Genomic DNA, 14103 nt, shown 5'->3' on the forward strand with positions numbered 1-14103 from the left:
AAGATTTGCTCTCTCCTCAGGATCGTCTGTGAGATGGGCCATGCCCTCGTGGGAACCACCTCCGGGCCTGTACGCCTATGCATTGGCGAGTGTAAGCCAGAGTTCATGACCAAATCCCATCAACAGTACACCTTTGTGGTGAGTACTGGGCTACGGGGCTCCCAGCCTGTTCTAGGCTTCTCCCACAAAGGCCCCACACCCCCCTCAAGCCGGGGGTAGGATGGATGTGTGACTGACGATGCTATGAGAGTCTCAGAGAGTCACGGGCCAGAATTCTAAATAAGGCAAGATCAGGTCTTTCTTAGAAAGTGGATCCTACCCGTAAGGGAGGGAGGGAGCCACCGCTTGTCCTGCCAGTGTGATATCTTAGTCTCATTCCAGCCTAATGAGGACAGATCCCCTGAGGGACCTAATTAAAAAGGTCTATATTTATCCACATGCTTTGTTTTCTGCCAAGGCTATCGCGAGTGGGAGTTTAAAGAAGTCACTTCAAATCCTGCAGAGACATGTGTCTGTGGCAGGACCATGGGAGCAGGGGGTACTGAGTGAGTTGCTCTGTGTGATGGTGTGGTTAGGCACACCGATGCACACTCACAGCTGAAGACATCTCTTCGCGCTCGGGCGGCGGGTAGTAGAATCATGACAACTTTCTCGAAGGCCGGCACTGTATTCCTGCTGAATCGATAGCGTGCTTCTGGGGCCTTGGAATCTGCTGGGGCTACCTTCCTGCTGAATCAATAACTTGCTTCTGGGGCTCTGGAGTCCCTTTGCTGACACTTTTCTATATTGCCACATTGAGTTCTTCATTAAAAAGTGTTAACACCAGCAGATGGGGTCAAACCAGCCTTGCTAAGAGTTTTGAAAAAATCATTAGACCACAACATTTTATTCTCTCTAAAGCATTTTACTGCTTGTTTTAGGTTTTCCAGGCTCTGCCTTCTTATCTTGGCATCTCTGTCCGTTTCTCGTAGTCGTCTTTTCCTCAGATTGGAGAGTACCATTGTCTGCCTGCCACCGGCTTCCCCTATCTTCAACGCAGGACAGACAGGGTCTCTTGTGAGCAGCAAACACAGAAAGACGCGGGGGGGGGGGGGGGGGGGGGGGGGGGAGAAAACCGTAGAATGTCCCAGATGGGAGAGGCTTTAGAGATCATTTAGCCCGCCCTCCTCTCTTGACATTGGAGCAAACAAAAGCCCAGAGTGATCTAGAAGCTTGCTTCAGGGCCAATGGACAGTGACCGGCTAATGCGGTCTAGAATTCATGCAGGTATAGTTGTTCAGTTAAAAGCACTTCCCACTCCCCCAGCCTGGCCCTCCAGGCAGGAGCAATTCCTTTCTGATTTAGGTCAGCTGCCGGATGCACCGTAGGCCACATGACATTTCTTTCAAGCTTCGGATTTTATTTTACAGCTTAGGGAGTTGACTAAAATGTGCTGGCCATCGATAGGACATCCTCCTGATGAAGGTGGGGGGGAAGCTGTATCTAACACTGACTGACAGCCGTCTGTACAGGCCCGCGGCCGTACCCCTCACATGCTTAGGAAGGGACAGGACATGTGCAGGGGCCATTAATGGAGGACTTTGGCCCCTTAGTGGCCCAATGCAGACAAGGATGCTTTATTCAGCCTAATCGATTTTGTGCCAAAAAAAATCAGTGCAGTCTCTAGATAGAGAAGCATTTTCAAATTGCTCTCAATTTGTAAACTAATTGATAGATTAGTCGGTGTTACCTCTGCCTTCCCATTGGTGTTATGAGCATGAGACTCCCCAGGGAGTTAATTAATTCTAAAGCGCGGTCCTTCTGCCTTCCCTGGACATGCCAAGAGCCTCTTAGAAAGGGCTTCAGCTCCAGGAGAAGAGATGAGAAAGGGCAGGAAAAGTACCTGCACTCTGAGCAGGGACACAGCTCCTCCTTTGGTCGTTACGTCCAGCATGGGTCTGTCCCTTTGGCCCAAACCTGAGTGTGACCGTTTCTCTGTTTTTTTCCAAAGAACCCTTCTGTGCTGTCGCTCAACCCCATCCGAGGACCAGAATCGGGAGGCACCATGGTAACCATCACAGGCCATTACCTCGGGGCAGGCAGCAGCGTGGCTGTATATCTGGGCAACCAGACCTGCGAGTTCTATGGGTGAGATGGGCTCAAAGGAGCACTGGAAGGCTGTACGTGTGAGGCGTGTGCGCGCCTGTTCCAGGCGTGTTCACACAGGTGCCCGCCCCTTTACTCCCACGGTGTGGGCCACGTCCTGGGCCCAAACACCATTCCAGTCCCTGTGAGCAATCCATCCCACTACTCAGTTTATAGCAATATAGACCACTTAGTCAATGTATCTAGGGGCTAGATACTTCTAAAAATAATGAGAACAAGGGCCGTGAGAGCTGCTGATGGGGAAGTTCCCAGAAACTCTCCAGTCACCATCAGGACCCAGCATTCATTAGGTCCCCACTATGGGGACTCGAGAAACATGGAGACTACATGACCTCAGTCCTCAGCAAGCACACAGCCTTATCCTCAGGGCATCTCTTGTGCATGAAAACCTGAACAGCTGCTATTTGCCGGATACTCCGATGAGGCCTTGGGGATATAGAGAATCCTGAGAGAATCCATGGGTGAGAACCCAACGTGCTCAGTATTAGCCAATCATCTCCTCCTCCGGTTATAAACTCCCTAAGGGCAAGGACTGTGTTCACTTCTCTGCATAGTAGGTGCTCAGTGAATACTTACTGAATGACTGACCAGACTCTAAGCACTGGCTAACTAGCCTATTCTAGAAAAATCCAGAAAAGAAAAGATCACCCAAAGCCCACGAAGCCCTGACCCCTGCCCCACATTCTCCAATCCCCTTCTTCAACGTGTTCCCTCCCTCGTCCAACCAGAGTCGGATCTCCAGTAAAAAGAGGCACTGATATACACCGATAAGGGATATGTTCCGTTGTGTAGAGTATGAAGGAACAGAGCATTTTGTGGGCCATACATACCCTCAGACTGAGGAAAATCGCCTCTGAAGCCAGAGAGCTCTCCTCATTGCCAATGCCTTTCTTTGCAACCCTCTTGCTGTCTTCCTGTCAGGCGGTCAATGAACGAGATCGTGTGTGTCTCACCCCCGTCATCCAACGGACTGGGCCCAGTCCCCGTTTCCGTGAGTGTCGACCGAGCCCGCGTGGATAACAACCTGCAGTTCGAGTACATAGATGACCCCCGGGTGCAGCGCATTGAGCCGGAGTGGAGCATTGCCAGGTGAGGCAGAGGTGGGACGGATAACGCCCAGCCGCCACCTGACAGAACCCCTGTCTTGTGAGGGGGCCGGGGTCGAGGTGGTAGCCGTTTGAGAGGGCTTTTAACCTAACCCAGCCTCTGCTTGTTCCCAGTGGCCACACACCCCTGACCATCACAGGCTTCAACCTGGATGTCATTCAGGAGCCAAGGATCCGAGTCAAGTTTAATGGCAAGGAGTCTGTCAACGTGAGTAACCGCTGGTCCGCCTGGCCCTCCCTATAACCACAGCTCTGCGTCTGGGTTTGCAATGTGATGAGGTCCGCGTTAGCTCCCTCTTCCAACCAGATGCACTGGAGCAGCCGTCTATGGGGGAAGAAAGTTAGTTCAAGACCCTGAGCTTGGAATCATGGCCCCAAACACCTGAACCTTCCAAGGACTCTTGCAATGACAGCATAATCATTTCTCGTCAGAGGGCGAGTATATAAATGTACTGGCTTCTGAGCTTAAGAGAGAGCACAGAAGGGCTCCTGGTTTCATGCTATGTTTGCTTTGAGGTCCCGTAAGAAGCAGTGTGGAAGGGTGAAGAAATGCTGGCTCCAGAGGCAGACACATCTGAATTGGAAGCAGGACGCTGCCCTCCATTAGTCGTACGACCACGATCAAGTCGTTTAACCTCTGTTATCCCCTATTCTCCGCCTGTGTAAACGCTGACGATAAGACTCTCCTCGCCGATCTGTAACGCGAAGCCCTTGGCGGGCACTAGGTTAGCGCTTGATAAACAGCAGTCACCGCGAGCAGCTAGTCCTACCCCGGCTGCGAAAGTGATCAGTCGACCATTTTACTTTACTCCTCGGTGTGGAGCCATGTAACTTAATTTTTTTTCTCTACGGACGTTTGTGGTTTTTAACGAAGTTCCCTATCATAAAAGTAGAATGTCTGAGATGTCGTTACACATTTTTTAGTTCTGGTGGCTTCCCCCTCAGTCTTGTTAGCCGGTATTCTCTGAAACACTGTTGTATTCGTAATTATAGCCCAGGAGATGCTATTATGGCCATTATTTTTCATATAATTGCTATTATTGCTGCTTTGACCTCAGGGGATTGAGTAGCTGTGATAGAGACAGGAAAGATGGTTCTGTGCCTGCCCTTTTATCCCTGACAGACCCCCCCACATGCTGGAAGCTTCCTTAGGAAACACAGAAAGGCACAAAATGACACAGCATTTGAAGGCAAGTTCTGGAAAAGTTACAGGGATCATCTGGTCCACCCCCCTCGTTGTATAGCTGAGGAAACTAATGCCAGAAAGGAGTAACGGCTTGCCCCCAGCCATGAGGGTAGCTGGAGGCAGAAGCAACCAGATCCCCCCAAAACCTGGACTCTTCATTACCAGACCCCATGAGATGCTGGTGATCTGGTTATGGTGTTCCATCATGGCAGACATCCAGGGACACCCGTATCACACCTTTAGTTTCCACCCTGGTCACAGCTCTTTGGGCCAGGAGAGCACGTGCTTCCTTATCCCAAGTAGAGAGCCTGATCCGGGGGTAAAAAGACCCATGCTCCCACTCCACTTCCAGACTGAAGCCAGTGTTCCCAGTAGCTCACAGACCACCTTGTCAAACTCCAAGGACTAAGTGGGAGGAAGGAAAATGAGGGGTGGAAATGGGAACAGTGGACTGACACTCAGGAAGGATAAAACCCCTAAATAAATTAGGTACGTGTTTTGAAATAAAGGTTTTACTATTACTCAGGTATGTCAAGGCCAACAGCACAGGAGGCAACTGCCATTGGAAAGATAGTTTGTTATACTCACAGACCCCAAGGGAAGGGGGCTTCCACGCCAAGGGGGACGCACCCGGGGGTGGTCTGGAAGCAGAGGGAGGAAAGGGCACTGTGGCGAGAGCCTTTATTATGGCTTCTGCAGGAAGGAAGCATGAAGGCAAGGTAAACAGGCTTAGGGTTGCCCAGTCCGAATCGTTTTAGCGGCCTCTGGGGCATGGGGGCTGTTCCTGACTGTACCGTGCCCGGCCTGGTATGATTAGGGATGGGGGATGGGTGCTCAGAGTATGGAAAAGGAGGCGGTCGGGGGTCTGGGCTCCGGACTGATTGGTTTGCATTAGAACACGTGCTCTAGCAGGCAGGTTGTTTGTGGTCTCTAGGCACTGGCTGGTCCTGGGAGGGGGACCCCTCCAGGTCGTAAGGCCCCAGATGTCACAGCAGTAGAAGTACAGGAAGTAAAAGACATGGTCAAGGCAGCACAGAGTACGTATGTGACTGACGAGGTTAACCTCCAAAGCCTGCGGCCTTAGTCCCCACGAAGCCATTTGAAGAGAAGACTGGTCTGGAAAGGCCTTCCCTATACCTGACATCCATCTGCAAAGGCTAAGGTCCTAAGTGTCCTCTGCCCTCACCAGGGTGCCCCTGCAACCCTGAGCAGGAATCTCCCCAGCAGTTTCCCCAGCCCACCCACTGTGCCCTCCGTGTTTCAAGGAGTTAAGTGATAGTTCCTCCCTGTTGAGAGCTGGGGGTCCTCAGGCTCAGTAGTGACCTGCCTGGAGCCTGCAGGCGGACAGGCCTGGAGAAGCCACCTGGATGTGGTCTCTTCATCAAGCCTGGCTCCACAACGGGAAGGTGGTGACCTCTGCCCCCTGCCTTTGCTGTCGGGAGCTCTCTGTCAGGAGCGGAGGGGACAGAACTCTGCCCCCCGCCCCCACAGGCACCTCTTCAGCCCACTGGGTCTACCTCTTGCCTCTGGATTTTGAAGCATCCCCAGTGAGAAGTGAGAAGGGCCAAGGCAAAGGCCGCAAAACCCCCAGGAATTTTGGCAAATAAAGTGCCGATGCAGCACCGGGCAGTTAACGAACAGAGCCTGCTTGTTTGGGAGTGATTGGCTTATTCAGAGAGGAGTCTGGTCTAGGGAGCGCCCCCCCACCCCCGCCCGCCCGGGCATGCAGCCCTCAGCAGGCTGTTCTAGTGAAACTCTTAAACTCCCTCTGGAAAGTGGGGGTTAACACTTGGACTTGGGGGTCTGACATAATCTCTGTGCCAGGGTCAGCTTCTCTGCGATTTCACACGGGGTCTTGTTTTCGGAACATGAAGCTCGTGTGTGTGTGTGTGTGTGTGTGTGTGTGTGTGTGTGTATGTTGGCCAGACTCACGACACATGTGAACCTGCCAGGACAGCGTGTACTTGAGCAGGCCAAGCTCTCCCAGATGCCCTTGGCTGTTGCTGGGACACCCAGAGCCCCAACCAGGACCGTGCTGAGCGCAAGCCAGGAGGAGAGCGCGTGGGAATCGGGTTTTGTCCACATGCCACGCGGGGTCCTGTGGCGGTTTCTTCGGTCCGGCCACCGCCCTGGACAGCCCTGGAACTAAACCACCAGAGAAGGGAATGGCGCCGCTCACGCTAAGTAGAGGCCAGCTCAGCTAGGATTTTAGTACAGACACCAGGGTCTACCCAAAAAGGAAGGACATTATGACCTCAGTATCCATACCCGGGCTACTCCCTTGTGCAGAGTGAGGGGGCGCCTGGCTGTAGAAGAGAGAGATCCTGAACAGAATGCTTCAAGACTTGAAGGATTCTTTTTACTCATCAGTGTATTCAGTAAACATTAACTGAACACCTACTATGTGCTGGCAGAGTGCTCATCTCATGCTACTCCCTGCGCCCAACACATACACACCCTGTCTACACTGCTGTCCTGCTTTGTCCTCAAACTCCCTCCTCCCCAGGCCTTTGCTGCCCTTCCTTCTGCCTGGGACTCGTTGCCCCCACGCCTCCCCCTCCTTGTCTAGGAGAGTCCTACTCGTTCTTCAGGTTACATTTCACTCCTTCTGTGCAAGGAAGAGTGTCCCTGAGTCATCCTCAGGCCACGGCCATGCGCTCTCTCTCACACACACACCCTCCTACCCTGCCTGGTCCTTGCCCACTGGGCCTTTCACACAGGCACTCATGTATTTAGCGGTGCTCGAACCCCTACTGCAGTCCGGTCCCCGTCTGGGACTATGTTATAATGCGTGTTTGGTCATTTGTCTCCTCCTCTGGACAATGACAGTGTCACTAGATGGCCCCAGCTGCTAGCATAGCGGCTGACACAGAACAGGCCATCAAACGACGTTGGTGAATGAATGAATGAGGTTAACATGTGTGCCCCAGTCTCCCAAATTTCACAGTCCTTTTTCTCAAGGGGCTCACCGTCTAATGAAGACAACCAAGTAATCAGGGGGTGACAAGCCAAAGCAAAGAGAGGGCGGGAGGTGGTAGTGTGACCCCCGCCCCCCCACCTCTCACTCGATCTGCATTTAAATGCTGCACTCTGGGCCTCCCAGGTTTGTAAAGTTGTGAACACCACCACCCTAACCTGCCTGGCACCCTCTCTGACCACGGACTACCGGCCTGGCCTGGACACTGTGGAACGGCCAGATGAGTTTGGATTCGTCTTCAATAACGTCCAGTCCTTGCTCATTTACAACGACACCAAGTTCATCTACTACCCCAACCCAACCTTCGAACTGCTCAGCCCTACCGGAGTGTTGGATCAAAAGCCAGGATCCCCCATCATTCTGAAGGTAGGATGGGCAGAGAGCAGTGCCTGACCCGTGCAGTGATGGTGACAGCCCCCCTCACTCCCGGCCTTTCCTATTCGCCTCTCTGTGCTCACGGCCTCGCAAAGCTGCCATCTCCCCGAAAAGGGAGCTTGTTTATAGATATTGACCCATCCAGCCATATATCTGGCCCTTGGGATTCTCAAGGAGCACTTTACAATGTTGCTGTTTGTTCTTGTGAGCTTTGGGACGCGAAAGTTCGGCAGCGCCTTGGAAGCAAACACTTCCTTTCATTGACCGCTCCCATGGCCACCGTAGCCCGCGCGCCTATTCCGAGGGGTCACGGTGCCCCGGAACGGTTCGTCCACCTGTTTTGTTACTTTCCTTTATATCCCACGTGCTCTCCTCCAAATGCTCCCTGGTTTGGAGTCTGTCTCTCCTTCCAGTCTTTTTCCCATCCCTTCCTCCCTTGCTTTCTCTCCTCCCCGCATTTTCTCTCTCTTTCTCTGGAAATTGGGGCTGTTTGAAGTTTTCCCCAGAAACTCTGCACGGAGTCGTCTATTGGTTTTTGCACGGCTGCCCTTCCCCCCGTGGCTTTCATCTCTTTTTTAGGCAGTTAACTTCTGCGTCCCTGCGTCAATTGTTCCTTTTAAGATTACTGTTCTCCCCAGGGCAAAAACCTCTGCCCTCCTGCCTCTGGAGGTGCCAAACTCAACTACACCGTGCTGATTGGAGAGACCCCGTGTGCTGTCACTGTGTCAGAGACACAGCTCCTCTGCGAGCCTCCCAACCTCACGGGGCAGCACAAAGTCATGGTGAGTGAACCCTCTTCCCTTTATGACCCCCCCACCTCCTCGCCGTGCATGCATGATCTGTCACAAAGTGAGGCTGTCCCGTCTACTTCCTCCATAGCCCCTCCTCATCATGTTCCACATTGAGATGGGTAGAAGTTGAGAACCCAAGAAAGGAAAGGGAGATGATAAGCAGGAAGTTGTTTCATGTCCAAGTCTGTACTGTGTGGCCGTGGTCACTCATTGCCCTTTCTGAAACATAAGGATCGATGGCATGCCAGGGCTCTACAGCGTCTGTGTGTGTGCAATGCACAGGTTCACGTGGGCGGGATGGTGTTCTCTCCTGGCTCGGTGAGTGTCATCTCAGACAGCTTGCTGACCCTGCCAGCCATTGTCAGCATCGCGGCGGGCGGCAGCCTCCTGCTCATCATCGTCATCATCGTCCTCATTGCCTACAAGCGGAAGTCTCGAGAAAACGACCTCACTCTCAAGAGGCTCCAGATGCAGATGGACAACCTGGAGTCCCGCGTGGCCTTGGAGTGTAAGGAAGGTAGGTGGAGGCACTGTCTCGCTTCCTGGCCCCATCTTTCGTCACCAGTCCTTTACCGCCTCCCGGGAAATAGCTCTTATCGCTATTTCCATCCCTCCCACCCTCAGCCTGTTTTCCAGAAACTTACTTTGCTTTTAGCATTAGAGAAGTCCCATTAAGAATGCCCAGGGCGAGGCCCCAGGTCTGATCATCTTGTTCCCGGCCTTCCTGAGCCCTGACTCATCTCCCAGTCTGGGAGCCTTTCTCTCCCTTTCGGAGCCTCGGTCTCCCCACAGTCAGAGCCTCCCAGGCTCGGCAGTCGGTTGCTATAGGTCCCCCAGATGGGAATCCGGCTCCTGTTTCTTGCATAGCTGCTCTCAGAGCATGTGGAGGCAGCAACAGCAGGAGAGGCAAGGGAGCTCTTCACCTGCCTCCGGCCTTATCTCCTCCCCTCCCCCAGGGCTTGTTTTCCACCCGTGCCACAGGCTGAACGCTCTGAAGGCCACCACTCGCTGGTGGCCTCGGCCGTGGACACACGTGGGAGTAGCGATTGCTTCCTTCCATCTCCCACGCAACCACAGCCTCGAGGTGACACATATACCTGGTGTCCCCTCGGGCTGAGGACCCACCGGGCTCTCTGGGTAAACATTTCAATTAAGAATCAAAACGTTTCTCCCTTTGCTGCAAACATCAGGATCAGGAACAAGCCCTCTGCTGGGTTAAAGGGAATGGCTGGGCTGGGGCGAGGTGGGGAATGGCTTCTCCGGTGCCAGGGCAGGGGAAGGGCGGGGAGAAGGGCATTAGGCAGACAGACCTGCCACCGAAGGAACGCTCCCCTGTCAGCTGAGGGTCTGATGGCTGGGGCGCCGCAAGGCTGGCTTTGGTGTTCTTAGTTACCTGTGTGTGTGTGTGTGTGTGTGTGTGTGTGTGTGTGTGTGTTAAAGTACACATAACATCACATAAAATCTGCCATTTTAACCCTCACTGTCTCCACACCCTAGGGCTCTTCCTTCCAGCTAGGTAGCATTAAGTACATTCACATCCTTATGGAACCACAACCGCCATCCAGAACTTTCTCTTCCTCCCCAGCTGAAACGCTGCATTCATTAAACAGTAACCACGGCCCCCTCCCCACCGGCTGCTGTCAGCCACCATTCTACTTTGTTTCTATGAATTTGACTTCTCTAGGACTCTCATATAAATGGAATCACACGGTATTTGTTCTTTGCGTCTGGTTTACTTCATTAAGCATAATCCATGCTGTGGCACCCATGTGGTTGCAAGTGTCAGAATCTCTTTCCTTTTTTTTTTTTTTTTTAACATTTATTCATTTTTGAGTTACAGAGCGTGAGCAGGGGAGGGGCAGAGAGAGGGGGAGACACCGCATCTGAAGTAGGTTCCAGGCTCTGAGCTGTCAGCACAGGGTTCCAGTTTTTCCACATCCTCGTCAACACTCATTGTTGTCCATTTTTCTATTATAGCCATCCTAATGGGCGAGGTCTCATGGTGGTTTTCATGTTCATTTTTGTCCAAGGTCTTTGCATCTTGATTCATTATTCTCTTGCTTGGAAGAAAAAGGGGAGGGAGGCTGCCTGTTCTGCGCTTGGCTTCATCCCCTTGGCCGCTGCCTCTCCGCTGTTTCGAGAACCTGCAGACCCGTGCATGATACTAGTCATGCTGTTCTTCCCTTTTCTTTGTTTTAACGACACTTGTAATACGCAGAAAGAAAAGGCAAAGTTAGGCATTGGCAGACAGGAGGAAATGATACAGAAATCGCCCACGTGCCTACCACCTAAGAAGGGAGGCCCGGAGATACCTCACACCTTCTGGAGATGCAACCCAACAACCCTCCTTGTCTCCACACCCCAGGCCTTCACAGACGTCTTCTCCAGCCTTTCCCCTCCCCTGCCCCGGGTCGCCCTCCTGAGCCTCCCTGTCTCCTTGCATTTTCATAGCCTTTGCTGAGCTCCAGACAGACATCAATGAGCTGACCAGCGACCTGGACCGCTCTGGAATCCCCTACCTGGATTATCGTACCTATGCTATGCGAGTCCTGTTCCCCGGCATCGAGGACCATCCCGTGCTGCGGGAGCTGGAGGTAATGCCTGCCTCTCTCCCCAAGTCACCCGGCAGGAATGCTGGACCTGGGAAATGCAGATGGGGCCCAATAGCTCAGAGAAAGGTCAGGAGTAAGGAGGAGAAACGGCTTACAACAGCATCCCCCCCCCCCCCACAGGGATGTTTCTCATCAGGCGGATCACGGCCAAGGTGGGGGTGGGGGGGCACCCAGGCTCTTTAGGATGATTCCAGGGGAAGGCTGATTGTCATTTTTTAATTAATGACTAAATTAATTAACTACGATTCTGCCACATTCTCAAATGGATTTAAGGGGGCTTAAGGAAAGACCTCCGATTCTGTGAAGTTTGTTTGCTCATTTGTTGGCTTGTTTTGCCAAAGATAATAAATCAGGGCAGAGAGGATTAAAGGGAGACTAGCAAACCAAGCAAGTCTGATGGAGTATCTCCTGTGATACCCCTGGGACAGGCGGACGGACGGCATCCCCTGCGAGGGCTCTGCCTGGAGCCAACCCCCACAACCGAGGGGGCGGCCAGAGTAGATGGTGGACCTCAGAGCCCAGCCATTCCTACCCCATCGCGGGTGCGGGAGATGGGGCGGGGTGGCTGTAGGCGTCACGGACAGAGTCCTACAGCTCTCGCCACGCAAGACCCTCGGGGAGAGGCCGGGCTAGGAGGCCGGAAGCCTGTCCTCTGAGGGGGCGCCCGTCCCGTCCACCCCAGGTGCAGGGAAATGGGCAGCAGCACGTGGAGAAGGCCCTGAAGCTCTTCGCCCAGCTCATCAACAACAAGGTGTTCCTGCTGACCTTCATCCGCACCCTGGAGCTCCAGCGCAGCTTCTCCATGCGCGACCGCGGCAACGTGGCCTCGCTCATCATGACCGGCCTGCAGGGCCGCCTGGAGTACGCCACTGACGTCCTCAAGCAGCTGCTGTCCGACCTCATCGAGAAGAATCTGGAGAACAAGAACCACCCCAAGCTGCTCCTCCGCAGGTGCGCCCCGCGGCAGGGGGCGGGGAGGGGGGCCGGGGTCGCAGCGGGCTCGCGGGCCCTGCTAGAGCGGCATGACAGGCTCCCCATCACAGACATGACACCCACGCACAGTGGCCTGTGTCCGCGCCTCTCGCGGGGCAGAGTCTGATCTCCCCGTGGCCCCGGGAGGCTGTGTCTGCACCTGCTAAGTGTGAAGGAGGAGCCCAGACCTCGGCTCAGAGCTCGGCTCGAACCCCGGCTCGAACCCCGGCCCTGCCACCTGCTAGCGGTGTGGTCCCGGGCCCATGACGCGGCCTCTCTGCTGTTTATCTTCCTCACTGACAAAATGGCATAGGTAACACTGTCTCCCAGTCTCTGTCCCTCCTTGTGCCTCTAGAGCTGCACTGTCCAGTGTGGTAGCCACACGTGACTGTGAATTAAAATGAACTAAAACGTGAAATTCCGTTCCTCCGTCACGCTAGCCACATGCCAAGGGCTCAGTCACCGCATACCGGCCACCGTATTGGACAGCGCACTTAGGGAACATTTCCATCCTCGCCGAAGGTTCTGTGGGACAGAGGCTGGCTGGAGATTTGCTGCAGCCTTTCCCTTCCGCGCCCAGTTCCCAGGATCCGAATCACCAGCAGCCACCACAGGCTCCCTCCGCCTTTGCCATTTTTACTGGCAGGAGAGAGGCCTGGAGACCTTGGCATCCATCCCCCAAGGCCACCCTCCCTGGAAGCCCCAGGGAGCAGAGCAGAGCTCCTGAGCCCCTCTGGCAGCAGAGGTTGGAATGCACCATCCCCATTTCTCCACCCTTCTCTTTAGCCTGCTCCCAGCCAGGTCGCAGGCTTCCAGACCCCACGTGGGGTGAGGAGGGAGGAGGAATGGCTTTGTTTTATGAGTTCTGAGCCCCCATCCTGCCAATCTGAGCATTAGAAACTCTCATTAAGAACTGTTGTATTTAAATTAGAGCTAATCTCAGGCACAATGCAGGGAGAGGGTGCTGGGAGGGGCCAGGGGACAAAGCTACAATTTCTTCTGCCATTGTCACTCTCTCCCAGGCCCAGATTGCAGAGCAGCCCTGGCAAATGCCTGGGATTTACGGCAGCCAGAGGGTATAATTTGCACTACATGTAGGGTGTTAAAATACCCCTCGGCATCCCCATCCCCATCACGGTGGGTCTGTTACATCCGCTTTGTTCCTTCCCCGAGTCCCCAGATCTGCAGCCCAGGTTGGGGGATGGGGAGGGGCGGTGCTTGCAGAAGCAGATCCCCTGTGCGCTGAACACTCATGCACACCGCTCTCCACTTGAGTGGCTGGGATCCACAAGCCCAGTGGCTGGGATCCACAAGCCCACGCGATAGCAGTAACGACAGCTAATACTTAAGGAAGAGTGCTCACGGGTGCCAGGTGCTATTCTTAGCGCTTTACATACTTAACTCATTCAATCCTGATTACAGCCCTGTGGGATAGATATTATCATGGTCCCCATTCAAAGATGGGGAAAACGAACCCAGAGACTGTGGAAATGACTTGCCCGGGGAAATGACTTGCCCGAGGTCACGCAGGCAGTCCGTGGCAGAGTCAGACTTGGAATACTGGCAATCTGATTCTGAGTGGCTGGAGGGGCAGGTACCAGGGTCCTTTGGGGTATGAAAATGGAGTATTTAAGCATGCAAGGAATCCCAGAGGGACAGAGAAACTCAGTTGATCATCCTCAGGCCGGCAGGAAGTAAGGAGAACTGGTCATTGATAGCCCTGTGGAAGGGGGTACCTGGCACCTTCCTATGCAGACCCGTAGTGCCAGTTCCACAGGGAATTGTGGCCCAGAAAGAAGAAGCCTCTGGCCTGAGGTCACACTTCTTGCTCTGGTGTCCTGGCTCCCAGCCCTGCATGCTCTGATGCCCTGTTGCTCTCTTGGGCCACGGTGCGTACAAGCCAGACGACCCCCCTCTCGAGACACCCTCCACAAAGGAC

General features: G+C 53.8%; 1 protein-coding gene across 1 annotated transcript in view; it reads left to right on the forward strand.

The window, feature by feature from the left end:
* The window catches only part of PLXNA2 (plexin A2), a 207689-nt gene that overhangs the window by 178090 nt on the left and 15496 nt on the right, over positions 1-14103 (forward strand). Inside the window, exons 14-22 of the mRNA XM_042924603.1 lie at positions 21-138; positions 1991-2127; positions 3067-3234; positions 3366-3459; positions 7541-7780; positions 8428-8571; positions 8863-9097; positions 11032-11174; positions 11875-12143. Of these exons, the coding sequence (XP_042780537.1) occupies positions 21-138; positions 1991-2127; positions 3067-3234; positions 3366-3459; positions 7541-7780; positions 8428-8571; positions 8863-9097; positions 11032-11174; positions 11875-12143 (1548 nt within the window). The remainder of the gene's footprint in view (positions 1-20; positions 139-1990; positions 2128-3066; positions 3235-3365; positions 3460-7540; positions 7781-8427; positions 8572-8862; positions 9098-11031; positions 11175-11874; positions 12144-14103) is intronic.

This window comes from Panthera leo, chromosome F3, assembly GCF_018350215.1.
Source record: "Panthera leo isolate Ple1 chromosome F3, P.leo_Ple1_pat1.1, whole genome shotgun sequence".
In the NCBI taxonomy this organism is placed as follows: domain Eukaryota; kingdom Metazoa; phylum Chordata; class Mammalia; order Carnivora; family Felidae; genus Panthera; species Panthera leo.